The 20145-nt window shown below is 39.1% G+C and overlaps 2 protein-coding genes across 13 annotated transcripts in view; one reads left to right on the top strand and one right to left on the bottom strand.

Moving 5' to 3' along the window:
- Positions 1-18747, bottom strand: part of AFG2A (AFG2 AAA ATPase homolog A) — a 389011-nt gene extending 370264 nt beyond the window's left edge. For 5 of the 9 annotated variants that reach the window (XR_010156686.1, XM_063809825.1, XM_063809828.1 and 2 more), the window contains exons 1-8: positions 17980-18747; positions 13510-13634; positions 12075-12232; positions 7472-7530; positions 6231-6872; positions 5124-5253; positions 4811-4867; positions 2718-2841 (exon numbers count right to left, since the gene is read on the bottom strand). Coding sequence is in view for 8 of the 9 variants with exons in the window: in XM_063809825.1 (XP_063665895.1) it covers positions 2718-2841; positions 4811-4867; positions 5124-5253; positions 6231-6872; positions 7472-7530; positions 12075-12232; positions 13510-13634; positions 17980-18139 (1455 nt within the window). In the remaining variant the exon portion in view is untranslated. Of the gene's footprint in view, positions 1-2717; positions 2842-4810; positions 4868-5123; positions 5254-6230; positions 6873-7471; positions 7531-10429; positions 12233-13509; positions 13635-17979 lie in introns of all 9 variants that reach the window. The other 4 variants (XM_063809826.1, XM_063809831.1, XM_063809829.1 and 1 more) reach the window with 4 other exon arrangements.
- NUDT6 (nudix hydrolase 6) overlaps positions 18677-20145 on the top strand; it is a 40367-nt gene continuing 38898 nt past the window's right edge. For 2 of the 4 annotated variants that reach the window (XM_517426.9, XM_063809833.1), the window contains exon 1: positions 18677-18947. In XM_517426.9, the coding sequence (XP_517426.2) occupies positions 18710-18947 (238 nt within the window). In that variant the 5' untranslated portion in view covers positions 18677-18709. Of the gene's footprint in view, positions 19258-20145 lie in introns of all 4 variants that reach the window. The other 2 variants (XM_063809834.1, XM_009448238.5) reach the window with 2 other exon arrangements.

Raw genomic sequence — 20145 nt, 5'->3', positions numbered from 1 at the left:
AGAACAGAGCCCTCAGAAATAACACCACATATCTACAACTATCTGATCTTTGGACAAACCTGAGAAAAACAAGCAATGGGGAAAGGATTCCCTATTTAATAAATGGTGCTGGGAAAACTGGCTAGCCATATGTAGAAAGCTGAAACTGGATCCCTTCCTTACACCTTATACAAAAATTAATTCAAGATGGATTAAAGACTTAAACATTAGACCTAAAACCATAAAAACCCTAGAAGAAAACCTAGGCATTACCATTCAGGACATAGGCATGGGTAAGGACTTCATGTCTAAAACACCAAAAGCAATGGCAACAAAAGCCAAAATTGACAAATGGGATCTAATTAAACTAAGGAGCTTCTGCACAGCAAAAGAAACTACCATCAGTGTGAACAGGCAACCTACAAAATGGGAGAAAATTTTCGCAACCTACTCATCTGACAAAGGGCTAATATCCAGAATCTACAATGAACTCAAACAAATTTACAAGAAAAAAATAAACAACCCCATCAAAAAGTGGGCAAAGGATATGAACAGACACTTCTCAAAAGAAGACATTTATGCAGTCAAAAGACACATGAAAAAATGCTCATCATCACTGGCCATCAGAGAAATGCAAATCAAAACCACAATGAGATACCATCTCACACCAGTTAGAATGGCGATCATTAAAAAGTCAGGAAACAACAGGTGCTGGAGAGGATGTGGAGAAATAGGAACACTTTTACACTGTTGGTGGGACTGTAAACTAGTTCAACCATTGTGGAAGTCAGTGTGGCGATTCCTCAGGGATCTAGAACTAGAAATACCATTTGACCCAGCCATCCCATTACTGGGTATATACTCAAAGGACTATAAATTATGCTGCTATAAAGACACATGCACACGTATGTTTATTGCGGCACTATTCGCAATAGCAAAGACTTGGAACCAACCCAAATGTCCCACAATGACAGACTGGATTAAGAAAATGTGGCACATATACACCATGGAATACTATGCAGCCATAAAAAATGATGAGTTCATGTCCTTTGCAGGGACATGGATGAAATTTGAAATCATCATTCTCAGCAAACTATCGCAAGGACAAAAAACCAAACACCGCATGTTCTCACTCATAGATGGGAATTGAACAATGAGAACACATGGACATAGGAAGGGGAACATCACACTCTGGGGCCTGTTGTGAGTGGGGGGAGGGGGGAGGGATAGCATTAGGAGATATAACTAATGCTAAATGACGAGTTAATGGGTGCAGCACACCAGCATGGCACATGTATACATATGTAACTAACCTGCACATTGTGCACATGTACCCTAAAACTTAAAGTATAAAAAACAAAAAATTCTAAATGACCAGTTTTTTAATGTGCAAAAGAGACTTGATACTACATAATTTCTAAAATTTATTGTGGTTCTAACATATTATGATTCTAAAAACTTTACTTATTCATAATCCAGCATAAAAAGTGTATTTTTCTGATTAATGGATGTCAGGAGTCTTAGAAAATTTTTGTTCATGCCTATTCTCTTATTAGTCCTATGAATGTTCCTTCCATAATTAGCATATAGTTTTTATTAATAAAAGAACATATCCCGGCTGGGCGCGGTGGCTCACACCTGTAATCCCAGCACTTTGGGAGGCCGAGGCGGGCGGATCACCTGAGGTCAGGAGCTCGAGACCAGCCTGAACATGGAGAAACCCCGTCTCTACTAAAAATACAAAATCAGCCAGGCGTGGTGGTACATGCCTGTAATCCCAGCTACTCGGGAGGCTGAGGCAGGAGAATTGCTTGAACCTGGGAGGCGGAGGTTGCGGTGAGCCGAGATCGTGCCATTGCACTCCAGCCTGGGCAACAAGAGCAAAACTCCGTCTCCAAAAAAAAAAAAAAAGAGAGAGAACATATCCCCTATGAGAGAATCTGGTAATATGAATAAGTTTTTTTTAAATGTTATACAAAACATTTTGCATTATTCTCACTTTCTTTCATTTCCCTAGTACAAAGCCTTGAAAGAGTCCATTTGTACATGGGTAATAAGACTTACTCATGACATTTCTTAATAAAAACCCCTAAGGCCAGATGTAGCGGCTCACGCCTATAATCCCAGCACTTTGGAAGGCCAAGGCGGGTAGATCACAAGGTCAGGAGTTCGAGAGCAGCCTGGCCAACATGGTGAAACCCCATCTCTACTAAGAAGATTAAAAAAAAAATTAGCCAGGTGTGATGGTGCATGCCTGTAGTCCCAGCTACTCAGGAGGTTGAGGCAGGAGAATCGCTTGAACCCGGAAGGTGGAGGTTGCAGTTAGCTGAGACTGCGCCACTGCACTCCAGCCTGGATGACAGGGCAAGACTCCATCTCAAAAACAATAATAATAAATAATAATAAAATAAAATCCCCTAAAATTTAACTGCTAAATCTTCCTTACTGATCTTTGCTTCAAGTTTTAAAGCTAACAGCATTTATCACAAAATAAATCCATCATGGTATAGTATTTTATATGCTAGAAAAAACCTGCCAGGTTATGATGTTGTCCTAGCAGTTACTAAGTAATCTACTAAAGCAAATTATTTTACAGATCTTTCCCCTAGTTGCTATGGCTAATATTTTTCCTTTATCCTAAAATATCCAAAGACTCTGACACATTCAATAGTTTTTACCACTACACATAAGTATTAAGAATTAACCCTACACAGAATCAATACTAGTGCTATACTTACTGAACCAATGCCATCCATCAGTGTTAAGAGTGAAGCCACAACTCTTTTTTCCACTTCATTCTGGGCCCCCTCTCTTTTCGGACAAAGTGCATCCAGCTCATCAATAAAAATAATTGATGGGTGTCTAAAAACAAACAAGTAAAATGAAATCTCTCATCTATGTTTGATTTTAAGTTTTACTTAGTTTTAATTTTTTTAACTGAAATGCAACATATCAAATTTAGAATTCACTTAATATTATAAAGATATTATAATGTTAAGCTAAAAATCCTTAGATTCATTCTAGCCCAAAATACTAATTCACTAACTTCATATTCTATTCTATCTGCCCTCCATTAAAAGGCTGGGTAATTGAGTAGAGTATGCTGCTTAAAAGATAAGAGTCTCTTAAGAACTCTCCCCAGTAATGCCCATTAAGTTGTTATGACTGGATCAATTCAGAAGCTGAGGCCAGAGATACTATCCCTTGGAGCAGGTTTGAAACCAAAGGACATAAACTAGAAATGCCCTGTTATTTTTAAACCATTAAAATAAAAACTTGCAAGATGATCAATTCTCCCATAAACAGATGTGAATTCTCTCACAGAAGGAAATCTCAACTGCCATGAACACAACAACAACAAAAGCATACTAAACAATAAGGTGTACCACTAGTTTTCAAATTTTCAGTACAGTACTAGGACTACAAACTGCTTACTTCATCTACTATCATTGGGGGAAAAAAATAAACTTCAAAAATGGCGGGTTTTCTGATTCAAGAGCAGTAGTTATGATATTAAACACCAAGACAGCCAGCATTTTGGGAGGCTGAGGCAGGAGAATGGCTTGAGCCCAGGAGTTCAAGACCAGCCTGGCCAACATAGCAAGACCCTGTTGCTAGAAAAAAAAATACAAAAATTAGCTGGGCATGGTGGTGCTCACCTATAGTTCCAGCTACTTGGGAGGCAACAGGGGGAGGATCACTTGAGCTCAGGGAATTTAGATTTCAATGTTACACTGTAATGAGTATTAGGATATTGGTCTATAACTTGGTCAAACGTAACGTCACTCATAATATGGCTATGTCTCTACCACTGTTTTGATTTTGCTTGTTTGTTTGTTTTTGAGATGGGGTGTGTGTTGCCCAGGCTGGAGTGCAGCAGTGAAATCATGGCTCACTACAGCCTTGATCTCCCAGCTCAGTGATCCTCTTGCCTCAGCCTCCTTAGTAGGTGGGACTACAGGCATGTGCTACCATGCCCAACTAATTATTTTTATTTTTATTTTTTCGAGACAAAGTCTCGCTCTTGTCCCCCATGCTGGAGTGCAATGGCACGATCTCAACTGACTGCAACCTCCACCTCCTGGGTTCAAGAGATTCTCTTGCCTCAGCCTCCCGAGTAGCTGGGATTACAAGCACTTGCCACCACACCTGGCTAATTTTTGTATTTTTAGTAGAGATGGGGTTTCACCATGTTGGCCAGGCTGGTCTCAAACTCCTGACCTCAGGTGATCTGCCTGCCTCGGTCTCCCAAAGTGCTGGGATTACAGGCGTGAGCCACCACACCCAGCCAATTATTTTTATTTTTAAACAGACAGGGTCCCACTATGTTGCCCAGGCTGGTCTCAAACTCCTGGGGTCAAGCAATCCTCCTGCCTTGGCCTCCCAAAGTGATGGTATTACAGGCATGAGCCACCACACCCAGCCAGAGCCGTTATTTAATGGGTAAAAGATTTGTCCCTTTGAAGCAAAGTATAACATAACAAAGTTCTAGTATAAAGAGCTACATACAATAATACAGTCTACTAGAAAAGCTAAACATATTAGAAACACCTAAGCACCTAAAGAAAGTCATGGATTTCTATGCTCAAACAAGGTCACATGACTTATCAAACACTATGTCTTAATTCTTCTACTTTATGTAATTTAATAACATTTATCAAACTTTTAAAGATTAGATAGAAATAGAATTTCATTAGATCTATAATCTACTTCTACCACTATCACTATAATTTTTATACTACTGTTTATGCTTTGTATAAGGTGCTAGTATCTCACTTTGACTAATACAGCCTTGATTATTAATTCCAAAACATTTAAAAATAAAGAGTACCGTAGAGTGGCTTCAGCAAATATCTGACGTAACTTTGCTTCAGTCTCACCATAGAATCTGTAACAAATAAAATACATTTAAAGACCATTTCTTATTGTTTTTAAAGCTTTGTCTATAAAAGCTAACCTAAATTTTCAGTATTTCTATAATACTTAAAATTACTTTCAAAAAGAATTTTCCAAACAATTTTTATTAAGAAGCAAAATATTTCAGTGTACAAAATATCAGACAGAATACTACACAATCATTTTTAGAAACCACATTTTAGAAATATATTTCATAGTAAGTTTACTCTATTAAATCATGTACTTACTTGCTTATAATTTCAGGACCATTAATTACAGAAACATAGGCTCCAACTTCATTAGCAACAGCCCTGGCGATCATTGTTTTTCCAGTACCTGGAGGACCATAAAGTAACACTCCTCTAGGGGCAGGAATTCCTGGAAGAAAAAGTAGAAAACACTAGATTCACCATTACTAGGTTTCTTATAAATGTTGTCATACAAGTTCAAACATGAGTTATAAAACTTAACTTTACCTTGCGTCACAAAAAGAGTCAAGAGTTTTTTCTCCCCCTCCAGAAAGATGTACTAACTAGCCCAAACACTGATACCCAGCAATGACTTTCTCTCTCTGTAGACCACAGAACAGACGAAGCATGTTGGTTAAAAAAAAAAAAAAAAACTGGACACCCACATTGTTGCAACGCCCCATCCCACACAACACAGATCAATGATCGAAAAACAAAGCACAGACAACACAGGTAGACAAGCCACCAATCCCAGTTTTTTTCCAACTAACCATCTTGAAGAGTACATATGTTTGCTAGTATAAAAGGTACATAAGTATGAGCAAAATGCCAATCTAAGGGTTCATTTTACACATACATATATATACATACATGTATGTATATATAAGATTTATGAGAAAGGAAAAAGCAGAGAGATCAGACACAGCAAAGATATGCAAAGGATCTTGGCAATAACAATGCAGCAGAAGCCCTGAGTTTCCTGAGTCAAGCCATTCCCTTAATTACCTGCTTCAGTGCAAAGAGTTGGGTACACAGTTACATTTCCTAAGAAGTTTTATCTAATGTATTTGAGTGGTTTATCCCTTCAGTCATTACAGATGACCCAGCATGACAAGATACTTATTCTAGATCCAATACAGGTAATTGTGGAAATATGCTATTAGAAGAGACAAGGCTGTCACTAATTCACATTACAACCTAAAAATACCAAAGCATAGCAAATGGCCCATTTAACTGGCATCTCCCAAAGCAACTGAAATCTTCTACCATACCTACTACTCAGAAAATAAAAACAGGAAAAGAGGATGAGCAATCATTAGATAAGTGTCAACTGTCTTTTAATTTGAATTTAACATTTTTGGGTGCAATAAACTGAAGATATCATACCATAACTCTTGAAAAGCTCAGGCTGTTTGAGGGGCAATTCAATTATTTCTCTAATTGCTTTCAGCTGGCTACTTAATCCTCCTATCATGTCATAAGTTACTTTGAATTGGTTGTCTTGCTCTTTTGAATTTTTATCAATCTCTATAAAATTGACTCTTGTTGTTGAAGAAATAAAATAAAAAGTATCAGTATTGCACTTTGCTCCTATGCTGAACTTTAGCAGTCTCTCTTCTTCAGTAAGTTGCTCATTTCCTTCTCTGGCAGATTCAAAATTACATTTAAGACCTGTGACTTCCTCTAGCATAAGTCCACTGCCATCTCCAGCGCTCTGTGTAACATCCAGCAAAACATCACTGGCTTTACTTGTAATTCTGTCATCAATTGGTTTATAAGGAGTACTTCTTGATGTTGGGATCTGGGTCTCCTCCAGATCTAACTGGCTTAGCTGTAAGGATAACTCCAGGCTACTGGTTTCCATGCTGGACTGTTCAAAGGCCATTCTTTGGGCATCAGTGTCAGAGTCACTCTGAGGCCCTCCCAATATCATGCCATCTGCCCCTTTCACTCGCAATACTTGCAGCTTGTACGGTCGTCCATAGAATGTACAATACAGAAAGTTGCCTGGTAAAACAATCTTGCCATCTAGAAAACAGTTTATTAAATATACATGTTAGCATAATTTTTTTTACCAGTTTAATGTTTAAATAGCAATATATTTCATCTACTATCTGAAAAGACTAAATCAAAGACAGAGTATTAATAAAATAATTGTCATAAAAAATTGAGGACCTAATATTCCCCTATAACACCATCTGGAGACAGAAGGAAATGATTCTCTGAAATCCTCCACACTCACTAGATCTCAGATTCTATCAATCACATCAACAAATAGCCAGGCATTCCATATTCAATAATAAACTAAATGAAAATGGCACACCCAAACCAACACTCCAAGATAGCATCTGTCACTGGAAAGGGCAAGAATGCAAAGGTTAAAAGTCTCAATTCTACCACTGACTCTTTCCACAGACAAGTCATATATTCTTTCCACTGCTCAACTGCCAATTAACCAGGAAAAGTAGCACATCCCTATCTTAAAAGTATATTCATTCATTGAGGGGAATATTCTCAAAGCTATTTTGAAGAAAACTAGTATGCATATATAAGCCCTCAAAGACACTTTATTTGCTGATGCCTTGCAGCTTAAAACTTAAGAAAACAATTTAAAATATTTGTCTCACCTAGTTTTCTCAGGATACAACCAGTCAGTTCTTCTTCATTAATTTCCATATCTTTGTCACTGTAAAAGGATAAGAAGGGAACAGAAATCAGCATTAGGTACACCAGAAACTAAACTGTGGTGTAAAATTACATGTATATAGTTATAATATAGACTTAATCAAAAGAATAATCCACCTGCAACCTTAAAATAAATAATGTATACAATTTTGAAATGATGGGCATTTTTCAGAAACATATAGCCATGAAAATATCATTTGGAATCTGGTGCCTTAGTGGCCTAAATCAATGTTCTTCAAAACACAAGGGTAATGAAATCATTTCAGTCAGCCTCATTCAGCACTTTGTTAATAGAATAAGAAATGCAGGGTACACTGAATATAGAAAGGGTAAATACTGCTTTGTAAAACATTAACTTCTAACACATACATACACACATGCACACATATGAGCACTATTATCTATGGATGTGTATATACAAAGAATCTGATGAAAAATCCATTTTTTATTGTCATAGGCAAAAACATTTTTAAAATGCTGACCTAAACTAATAATTCCCTTTATAAAGTTGCCTAGCTTGGAGAAAGACTCTAATTAATAACTTACTTCACTCTCTCAGTATAACTTACAAATTATTTCTTCAAGAAAATTAAGTCCTATAAAGTATGTTACTTGAAAAGGCAGAAGTAGGAAAAAGAGGAGTAATGGTTACAATGAAGGTTTTTTTCTGGAGAAAGGGCATGACCAAGGAAAAATGAGATCCCCTCCTTCCTAATGATAACTGTGTCTCCCCAGAGAGTTGCTTAAGTGCAGGAAGTGAACACACCTAAATATCATACATTTATAAAGAAATCTGCTCTTGGCCGGGCGCGGTGGCTCACGCCTGTAATCCCAGCAATTTGGGAGGCCCAGGCGGGCGGATCACAAGGTCAGGAGATCGAGATCGTCCTGGCTAACACGGTGAAACCCCGTCTATAACTAAAAATACAAAAAATTATCCGGGCGTGGTTGCAGGCGCCTGTAGTCCCAGCTACTTGGGAGGCTGAGCCAGGAGAATGGCCTGAACCCGGGAGGCGGAGCTTGCAGTAAGCGAAGATTGCGCCACTGCACTCCAGCCTGGGCAACAGAGTGAGCCTCCATCTCAAAAAAAAAAAAAAAAAAAAAAGAAATCTGCTCTTGAAGAGTTCTCAGAACATGAGCATTTTTCCTCCTCCTCTTGTGCATAAGCAGCCCATATCAGGAGGGGAGACAAACAGCTGTCTAGTTCTGTCAGTGACCAGTGGAGGGGGGACAGTTTAGCTCAAGGGGAAGTGTAAGTGATTGGAAGCTGAGCATGGTGGCTCATGCCTGTAATCCCAGCACTTTGGGAGGCTGAGGTGGGTGGACTGCTTGAGCTCAGGAGTTCAAGACCAGCCTGGGCAACATGGCAAAAATTCATCTCTACAAAAAATACAAAAGAAAACTAGCCGGACGTGGTGGCATGTGCCTGTGTGCCCATCTGGTCAAAAAATACCTTGTTCTCCAATCACTTTTTTTTTTTTTTGAGATGAGGTCTCGCTCTGTCACCCAGGCTGGAGTGCGGTGGTGTGATCTCAGCTCACTGCAACCTCCACCTCACAGGCTCAAGTGATCCTCCCACCTCAGCCTCTGGAGTAGCTGGGAACACAGGCGCTCACCACCACGCTCAGCTAATTTTTATACATATATATTTTTTGTAGAGGCAGTGTTTCGCCATGTTTCCCAGGCTGGTCTCGAACTCCTAAGTTCAGGCGATCCACCCACCTCAGCCTCCCAAAGTGCTGGGATTACAGGCGTGAGCCACTGCGTCTGGCTTCCAATCACTTTTATCAGTAATAATACAATATAGTCAATCCTCAATACCTGTGGATGCTGTATTTGCAAATTTACCAACTCCCAAAAACTTATGTGTACCCCAAAATCAATACTCACAGAGCATTTGTGGTCATTAGTGACATGGAAGAGCAGCAAAAAATTTGGGTGACCCAACACCCATGTTACCATGTAGGATGAGGTGACACTCTGCCTTGTTTCAGCTTTCATTCAGAGATGACCAGAGAATGGAAGTGATAGGGGACACAGCAGTGTAGTGAAGAAGCTCCAGGCCTGGGGTCAGTTGGAGGGAGTGTGAATCCCAACACTAGCACCTCAGGCAAGTCCCTTAACATTTCTAACACTTCTAAATCTCCTCTTCTGTTTTGTAAAATAAAGAAAATAAAATCTACCAGAAAGAATTACTTTGGAGTTTTAAGATTATAATCTATGTAAAATGTGTGTGTACATATATATATTATATATATACATACACTACATATATTGTGTGTGTGTTGCATGTATGTATATACACACACATACGTATTTCCCTCTAGGAGAAATGGTTCAGTATTTGCTAACGGTGTTCAAGGCAACTTTAATAGAACATAACTAACCACAAATAATGAGAATCAACTATATATTCATATAAAAGAGAGAGCAAGAGAGAAATAGAATGAGGGGGAAATTTCATGAATCAAATATATGTATAAACTAATGAGAAAATTGCATGTATCTCCTTAAATGCTTACATTTACTTTTGTTTATGGAACTCTAAACCAAGTTATACTTAAATTGCTTTTGTTAAACTCTGAATAGAAGGTATTTACAAATACATGTAAAAACAGTAAAAATATCAAACCAATTTTGCTTTTAAAAAAATAATAGTTGCACATAAAATAATTTCCACTAGAAGGAGCTCTAACATTACTATTAATAATAAAATCTTACAGTTGCAACTGAAGGATTTAAGCAGACCAAAATGACTGATTTTCCCAACTGGAAGTTAACTTTCTTGTCTATACTCTGCTGCCACATTTAAAACATAAGATTTTTTAAAACAAAATTTTAAAACCTGAGCTTTCATTTAAAACATATCCAGTCCTCTCTAATAAGCAATCATTACTCACCTAAGACTGCTGTGCGCTCAAGAGGTCTGACTAGTTTGTAGGTCATCATAAATGCTAATTCCAGTCAACGAATTACTGCTACCTGTAGCACCATTTTAAGACATAGTCTGAGGAATAATCCAGTTTAATCTCAACAGTACTATTAACTACCTCATAAAATATTAGGCAAGTTCTCCTCAGACTATTTCATCTGTTTAAAAAGAAAAGGGTAAATGTGTGTGTGTATACATACATGCAATATATACAAAGCTTCTGTATACAGCCGGTACTCAACATATTGTCTCCTGTCCCTTCTGCTTTTTATTGTTCATTAAACTGTTACTATAAGCTCTGAAAACATTTTCCTGTTATAAAGGAAAAAATATGCCAAAACTCAAGTCTAAAATCTACAATAGTAGCAAAAGAGAACATATTAAAATCAAGCTGATGACTAGAAAATGGTTTGTAATTCTCACATATAATGTAAACACATCCCCCAAACTATTACTAAGGTGACATTAAAGTATAAAAAGATGCTTTTTGTAAATGATTTTTGAGAAGACTTGTATATGCAAACCGAGTCGATATCCTATTAGATAACAGAATATCCAGGAGGATGGATGATATACCTTAACTACCTTGATAGGTAGATTCAAACAATTACCCTGTGGTGAGGGATTATTTTAAAATCTGATAGTAATGACCGTTTGTTTTACTAAATCGAATAATCAACAAGTTAAAATATACAATCAGGTTCTTTGCTTGCATAGTCTTAATTAAAACTTGTTTCTGTTTGACTCACAGTAATCTACTCTTTTCTTTACAACTGTAAAATAAGAAGCCCTGATTACACTGCAAGTCAAGGTGAAAAACACTGCTAAATATGCATCAATGAAAATTACTCTCACCTAAAATGTCAGGGCACACTCTAATCATGGAAAATCAAAGTCCTTAGTCTATAAATTATATAGCACTCATTTAGCTTGGGTTGTCTAATATAACACAAGTGGCCACTAGCCACTCAGCACATGTAGCTATCAAATGCTTAAAATGGGGCTAGTCCAAACTGTGATGTGCTACAAGTGTAACATACACATTGATTTTGAAGACTTAGCTTGAAAAAAAGGATGTAAAATATCTTATTGGTAACTTTTTTTTTTCTTTGAGACATAGTCTCACTCTGTCACCCAGGCTGGAGTGCAGTGGCGCGATCCCAGCTCACTGCAATCTCCACCTCCCAGGCTCAAGCAATCCTCCTGTCTCAGCCTCCCAAATAGTTGGGACTACAGGTACACACCACCATGCCCAGAAATTTTCTTTTTTGTATTTTTTGTAGAGACAGGGTTTTGCCATGTTGCTCAGGTTGGTCTTGAACTCCTGAGCTCAAGTAATCCACTCACCTCGGCCTCCCAAAGTGCTGGGATTACAGGCATAAGCCACCGCGCCCAGCCCTTATTGGTAATTTTTTATAATTACATGTTAAAATACATTTTTATATATACTGGTTAAATAAAACATACTATTGTAATTCATTGTACCTGTTTCTCTCTACTGTTTTAAAATGTTACAAGAAAATGCAAAATTACATATGTGGTTTACATTTGTGACTCTTTTATTTCTACTGGGCAGCTTTGATCCAGATAGTCACCAAAGAAAAGAGCCAAACCTCAGTGCCACATCCATTTCCTCAGCCTGTAGCACAGCACCCACAAGAGGCTGGACCTGGATGGCATCACCAGGCCTCACACCCACATTTTTCTGTGCCATTTCACTCAGGCCGACCTTGCCTCCAGGGAATCCTGCCATAGGCCAGGCTGTATACACCTGCCAGACAGAGGAAATAAAAATGTTAGAAAATAAATATTCACAGAATACCATCAATTTATAAGGTAGAATGCTAAGCACAGTCAAGCACTTAAGATATGCAAAATACAGTCTTTACCCAAAAAGAGTTACAATCTGATACCAATTGCAATAAGATAAATTGCATTTTTAAAAAAATTTAAATACTACATGGGCTCATGAAAAATAAACTTTTTAATAAATATTACATCTTTTTCTAAAGATCAAGAATGATCCCACAGTGAAGACGGTAGAAGATATGAAAAATATATGAAAAAAGATAAAGGCATTAACAGGTGATAATGAGAAAATGACAAAAATATTAAGGCAAAATAACTTGTAAAGTAATCCAGCCTGGAAATTAAACTACATCCAGGAAATAGTGAGGGACACAGAACAAGAGCTTTGTCAGAACCTGGGTCTTATCAGATTTAAATGTTAAGAGGGAGGAGCGAAAATTTCTAGCTTGAGCTCACACATTTATAGTCCTCTCTTCTACAAGACACAGTAAAGGACCTTTAAAGCATAAGCCAGAAAAATGAAAAGAATAGGAGGGGTGCCATCAGCAGACAAAAAATTTCAAAGTATTTCCAAAGGATCCCCAGCAGATCAGAGAAGCATCAAAGGAAGCCATGAAAGATAAGGGGCTGGTAGCAGAAAAGAAAGCCAAGCTGCCAAAAATGATCCAGGAAAGGTTCCAGGCTTAGAATCTCAGGTATGAAAAATGACAGCAAGGAGAAACAGCTGAAACAAGGGAGAATAGTAAAATATTTATATACAGAACAGGTGACCTTCTTACCCCCAAAATAATATTTTTATAAAGAAATATAACTGACAGGGAGAAATACTGTCACTACCGCCGGAGGAAACACTTCTCTCTACATAACATTTTAGGGGCTACTATGCCCAGCAGAGTCATAGACAGCAAAGGAACAGAGTTAATATACATGTTAATGTCTTTTAAAATACAGTTTTTCATTTATTCCTGCTTGTGTTGAAAATTAAAATCAGAAACATCTCAAACACAGGTTGAGTATCCCTTATCCAAAATGTTTGTGACCAGGAGCGTTTTGAATTTTCGATTTTGGAACATTTGCCTTATGTTTACTGGCTAAGCATCCCAAATCTGAAATCCAAAATGTTCCAATGAGCATTTCCTTTGACTACCATGGCACTCAAAAGCATTTCAGAGTTTAGATTTTTGGATTTGCAATGTTCAGTTTGTATTTCTAAACTAAGGAAATGAAAAAGACTCTTACCTCTTGCTTTCCATTCAAACTAGTAAGCAACACTGGTCGACCTATACATATATTTGCAGACTTCATAGTGTTGAGTCCAAGATGAATAAGGGAATTCTGGAATGTTTTAGGAATTTTGTCATCTACTATGAAGGAAAAGAAAATTATTTTTGTACTACTTTGTAACAGAAGTTAAGGCATGCTTTCTTTTGCAGTAAATAAAAATACTCTAACCATATAACCACATGAATGTACTTACCATACCCTGGAGAAACTAGTGTTCCAACTTTTGTTATAACAAAACAGATTTAAAACCAAATGCTTTTGAGGGTCTACTGGCAACATATTAAGTATTAACTAAAAAGAAGATGTTTTATGGGGTGAGTATTGGTTTCTTTTTTTCTGAGTCTCTAATTTCATTAAGAAGTAAACATAATTGCAAAAGAGAGTCTCTGAGCTTTAAGTTCAAAGTTGAGTCAGCTACTAGTATTCAAAGGATTGAACTGGGAACTGGCACATCTGTCTGGCTCTAGAGGATTAAGTTATGTTTCTACTTCTGCCCCACATTATGGTCACCAGATCTTTTTCTTTTGTATTACCAAGAATACGTAAAGATAGTAACAGAAGTCGTCTTCCTTATACGAACACACTGACTGAAATCACCACTAGTGATTTCAACTTTTGGCTGAAAAGGGGGGTCCAGAATTCAGGCCAGTTAACAACACCTCTGAAAATGATGTGCTGACATCTCCACTCCTTCCTATCCACCCTACCCCCACCAAGCTCCATATTTAGTTAGGTGTCCCTCCTCTAATTCCTCCAGCACTCTGTGCTGCCAGTTAATAGCATTTACCATAATATTCATTTGTTTTAGTCTTTCTCCTTAATTGTATACTGCTTTGAAGCAGGAATTGGGTCCTATTTCTCTCTGTATCTCCAATGCTTACAGTGCATTAAATATAGCAGTTGCACAATAAGTAGCCATAAAATGAATAAATGTAGTAAATAAGTATACAATGGTCTTCTTTTTAGCACAAAATCTATGAAACACTTAGGGAATTTAAAAATGTCACAACTTCATTATAAAATTTATTGTAAACATATATACCATAATCACAGAGCTCTACCTAAGTTTTCCTTAATAATCAGAAAACAGATATTTTGTAATAAAAAAGAAATTAAATCAAGGAAAGGAAAACCATAAGGTCCCCATATGATTTACATTATTCTGTCCCTACAAAACAACTCCCCAACACGTTTCTTTTCCTTCTTATATGAGGTGCAAATCTAGAAAAACAAAGCATCTCACAGAGCTAAGATGAACAGCACTGAGTATAAAACGAAATGAACACATACTGCATAATACAAGAAGCTGGACAGAAATTCAATCTTCCAATGAGCATTAGTTCTCTTACATTGTTTGCTGGTCATTAACAGTAAAGCATACTGCTGTTAGATGATCTCATAATATTCAGTTCCTGCCTCTTTCTTCCTAAACCTCAATGAACTATCTTTCCCTCTTGACAATTACCACACAAGTGTTCTCAGTCCTTCCCAAGACTTTAGTTTTCTTCTTCTCCTTCCACCCTATCCAGCACATTCTCCATGCCCCAGGATTTATTCTCCACCTTGTCTTTCAATGGTAATCATGTTCAAATTCCCAGCCACCGGTCTCATTTTCCAAAACATCACCAATGTGTTCTCTGCTTACACTATATAGGTCTACTCAAGTTGTCCGCACAGTTCCCTTCTCACCTCACTCCTCCAATACTTTAAAAATACGTCAACATCTAATTTCCCCATTAACTACTTTCACATTTATTGAGCACCTTAAGTATCACATTAACTAACAAGATAATAAAGATAATTTCAAACAACCATCCACTCTTCATTTATTCATTCAGCAAATATGTACTATGTGCCTACTATATGAAAGATACTATGCTAGGCACTTTTGTTCACAAGTCCTTGGTCTCACAGAGTTTATAGCCTTGTAGGATGAGTGAGTTATTAAACAATCAGTGAATAGCTGTAAAATAATAAACTAAGATTAATACAATGAAAAAATGACTTAAGAGTGCCAGGAGAGCCATGTGGGATCTGACCTAATTTCAAATAAGAGAATGTTTCTCAAAGGAAGTGATGTTAAGATGAGGTCTGAAAGAAGAGTAGGAAGTAACTAAATGAGGAGAAGAAAAAGATAATTCTCAGCAAAGAGGACAGCATGTACAAAGTTCCTGGGCAGAAGGGGGTATGGCGCATCCTCAGGAGAGTATAGGCAGAGTGGTGGAGACATAGGGAAGCCATGTAAAGAAGGTCAAGACCACCCAGGACAATAGTGCAATAGGCTGCATCAAGATGCTGGTCATTACTCTGACAGCAGTGGGAGCCCAGAAAGGGATGAAAAGCAATGTCATGACAAGATCTTCATCTTACAAGATCATTCTGGCTGCAGAATGGAAAAGGAATAAGGGGCAAAATTGGAAGCTGGAAAATCAGTCAAAAGGCTGTTGTAGCAGTCCAGGTGAGAGATGATGGTGTCTGAAATTAAGGTAGAAACAGTGGGAATGGCATGCAGAAGAGGAATATGTAAGATATTTAGGTAATAAACATGATTTAGTGGTGGACTAGGTATGTGAGATATGGGGGGGAGAGTCATGGATGACTCTTAGGTTTCTGAATTTTGCAATGGGAAAAACTGAACAGAGTTGAAGTTTATTTTGTTGGAGGAAATAACGGGCTCATGAAGTTAGCCCTGAAGTATCTTTGGGACACTCATGAGAAGAGTTATTGTACAGCGCTATTCAAAATATGACCCACAACGATTTGTTACTGCTTCATGACAAGTACAAAACAGGAGAATAAGTGTTTAGAAGCTTTTATTGAAATTTACAGAGTAATTTCACATCTGTTTAATAAAAATTTTTCCTTATTTTTCTAGAAAATCATTTTTACTGTATTTTACAAAAGTGCCGATCTGTGACCTATTATAAATTTTAAAGTCTTCACCACAGAGAGCTTGAGAAGCATTTGGCTAAAAGGCAACCACATCAAGGCGCAAAAACAAAAGATTTACAAATATAAATCTGACACTGAAGAGACTATAGATGGGAAACTCTGGGCACTGGATGAACTTGCCAAGGAGACAGGATTTATTGAGAAGAAAAAAAAGGTTTTGGACTAAGAATTGACGAACTTCAACATTTAATGGTCAAGGGAAGAGGACAAGCCTGCAAAGAAAAATGATGAAACATCAACAAAGATGAAGAAAACCAGGCAAGTTTGACAACACATAAGAAGTTAAGTGTTTCGAGAAGGAGGGAATGGTCAACAATACCAAAAGTTGCTGTGGTCAAGTAAGGTTTATCAACACGGAGATGCTCGGAGACCACACCAGGAACAGTTTCCATGGAATGATGGAGTGGAAGTCAAAGAGGAATAGGCTAGGGAGAGTATGTAAGTGGTGAGGCGGCAGAGACCACTCCATTTAAGAAGCTTGGCAATGGACAGAGAGACGGTTGCAGGAAGAAAATGTGGAGCTTTTGTTCTCATTTAAGATGGAAGAGAAATGAGCATGTTTACATGTCAATGGGAAGGATCTAGTTCAAAAACAAGTTGAACCTTCAGGACAGAACAAGTTGTCCTCTGATACCTAAGGCAGAGTGAAAATACCATGTGAACTCTAAATTGTCTTTAAGGTCTGATTAGACATAAAAATTTTTGCCACCAGTTTAGTCTGGTCCATTTTTCAAAGCTATTACACATCAAATATAAATTTTCAATTTATAATTCAATTTATAAGACTTTTAAGTATAAATACGTTCTCCCAAATCAAAGGAACTGTCACCTAGGAATGGCTTTTACGTCAAACACATCTGGACTCAAATATCGGCTCTGCCACTTAGCACCTGTGTAGCCTGAATGGAATCACGTTAACTTTCCTCCCTCTATAAAACTGTCATTACTATACCCATCGGTCACGGCTTCTGTAGAAATCAGATGAGCTATATATACTGCTAACACTAGTGTGCAGTTACTAGCAGTTATTAAATATCATAACCTGCGTAGTACTGGAAGAAAATGCTATCATCACTCCTAAAGGCAGAGTGATCCACATTTTTACTGAATTGGTTATTTAGTTTTTTAGGATAAGTATCCCATGTTCGCTAGTTATGAACAATTTTGCAATTAAATGTGTCGTTAATGTTAAATGAGACAAAGCGTTTCAAGTGCAACTTAAAAATTCAAAATAATTTACAAAAGAGAAACCTTGGACACGGATAAACCATTTCAGCCTAACTTCTCCAGTGCAGGCGCGGCTACGTTTGCATGCTTCTTACATACAGAAGTCTTACACGCTTCTGTGCCGCTCTCAGACCCATGCCACGCCCAACTTTCAAAAGTCTCTGCACCCCAAGTCAGTATCACTGAGTCTCCCGCCCCTCAGGTTGCGCCCCCTCGGCCTCTAGTCTCCCACCCGGAATTCTTTACCCTTTTCTAATAAGTTGGTCACCCTCAGAGTCCCGGAGGTTGCCGCGAAGTCTGATCCAGCAGAAGGAGCCCGTGCCTCCGCACAAGAGGAAGCAGCAGAGGGCAAGGGCGAACCATTTTCCGCGCTTTGGTTCAACCGCTTTCTGTTCTTGGAAGACATGGTCACAAGGTACCCTAGCCGAAGCAGTAGAAAAGCCGACTCAATGTGCGCGCTCCAACTGAGAGAAAAACTTCCGGGGCAGAAGTCAGCGAGGGTCCGCCCCTGCGCCGTAATCCCCTGAGTGGAGCGCAGCAGTGCACAGCGTGGTGGGAGGGACTGAGCGTTTTCAAAACCAGCAGTCTTTGAAACAGCTGTAACGGCATCTGTGAAAGAAGATAGGTTCCAGGAACGGAACTGCCACTTAGATTGTAAATTCCTGAAAAACAGGACGTTTTTGCATCTCCTCCCGGCTTCCCCATCCCTAAACCAACGTCTGTTGAATTAAACTACCAAACAAAATAAGTGGGTGGCGGTGGGGGAGGAGGTTTTCCCCGCTTAACTGGAGCGGGGCAAATTGCTGAGAAGGGCTGGTGGACCACTTCGCGGTCTCCTTGGCATAGCTCTGCAGAGTGGTAACCCCAGCTCAACTCTGAGGGTATTGATGGCACTCTTCTAAAATGTACGGCCGCGATCTCCGCTCTGGAGCGCGGAGGGGTCATTTGGGGAACGGACGAATTAAGCGGCGTGGAGATGCGGCAGCCACTGAGCTGGGGCCGCTGGCGCGCGGTGCTTGCCCGAACCTACGGCCCCGGGCCTTCGGCGGGTTACCGCTGGGCCTCGGGCGCACAGGGTTACGTGCGGAATCCGCCAGTTGGAGCTTGCGATCTGCAGGGCGAGCTGGACAGATTCGGGGGCATCTCGGTGCGCCTGGCGCGGCTCGATGCGCTGGACCGCCTGGACGCTGCCGCCTTCCAGAAGGGCTTGCAGGGCAAGTGCGCCTGGGACGAAGGGCTCCCGGGGCTCCAGAGCTTTTCTAATGAAATAACCGCGGCCCCCACTCCCTAGTCGCTCTGTGCACCACTGTCGAGCCCAGAGGGAAAGGGAGAAGGCACGCGTGACCTGGACCTGTTTTCTGGAGCATTCGTGCTTAGACCTTTTGCTGGGAGGTCTCTAAGGCGGTTGGGTGAAATGGTGAAGATCCGGACTTTGGGATCTGCAACCCTGGTTGCTGGTCCACTTTCTAGTGTGCGACATTCGGAAATTGCCGTAAACCACCATTTCCTCTTCCACAGACCCCGGTAATAAGAACTCCTGGAATTACTGAGAGTTAATTTGGATAATGCACATAAAGTGCACAGCACAGTGCCTGCCACGTATTTAAAGCTCAGTAGATGTTTGTTAATATTATATTATTACATTATTAGTATCCTTTACCGAGCCTTGGTTCTGTCGGACACTTTTCCCAAGGAAAAAAACTCTTACATTCTAATACGGGTGGTGGACTGAGTGGACCAAGAGGCTTTTCTTTTTTATTTTTAATTTTTGTGGGTCCATAGTAGGTGTGTATGTTTATGGGGTATATGAGCTATTTTGATAGAGGTATAAATGTGTAATAATTACATCAGGGTAAATGAGATACTCATCACCACGAGCATTCAACCATAATCCAGTTACTCTTAGTTATTTTTAAATGTACAGTTTTTTTGGTGGTGGTTGTTGTTTTTTTTGTTTGTTTGTTTTTTTTTGTTTTTTTTTTTTTTTTGAGACAGGGTATCATTCTGTCTCCCAGGCTAGAGTGCAGTGGTAGGATCAGGGTTCACTGCAGCCTCCAACCGCTGAGCTCAAGCAATCCTCCCACCTCAGCCTCCTGGGTAGCTAGGACTACAGGCGCGCATCTGGCTTTTTTCTATTTTTTCTAGAAACGGTGTCTCACTGTGTTGCCCAGGCTGGTCTCAGTCTCCCGGGCTCAACTGATTCTCCCGCCTTGGCCCCTCAAAGTGCTGGGATTACAGGCAGGAGCCACTGCACCCAGCTTGAATCTTTATTGAATATAGTCACCCTGTTGGGCTATCAAATACTAAACCAGAGAGGTTCAGAGTGTCACATTTGTATACAAATTGGGTCAACAGCTGTCCCAGCAAGAACTGGAGTTTTTTAGAATAACGCTTCTTTTATGATTAACCAGG

The sequence above is a fragment of the Pan troglodytes genome, chromosome 3 (assembly GCF_028858775.2).
Source record: "Pan troglodytes isolate AG18354 chromosome 3, NHGRI_mPanTro3-v2.0_pri, whole genome shotgun sequence".
In the NCBI taxonomy this organism is placed as follows: domain Eukaryota; kingdom Metazoa; phylum Chordata; class Mammalia; order Primates; family Hominidae; genus Pan; species Pan troglodytes.
Note: the sequence above shows the minus strand (reverse complement) of the source record. Positions and strands in the feature narration are given on the sequence as shown.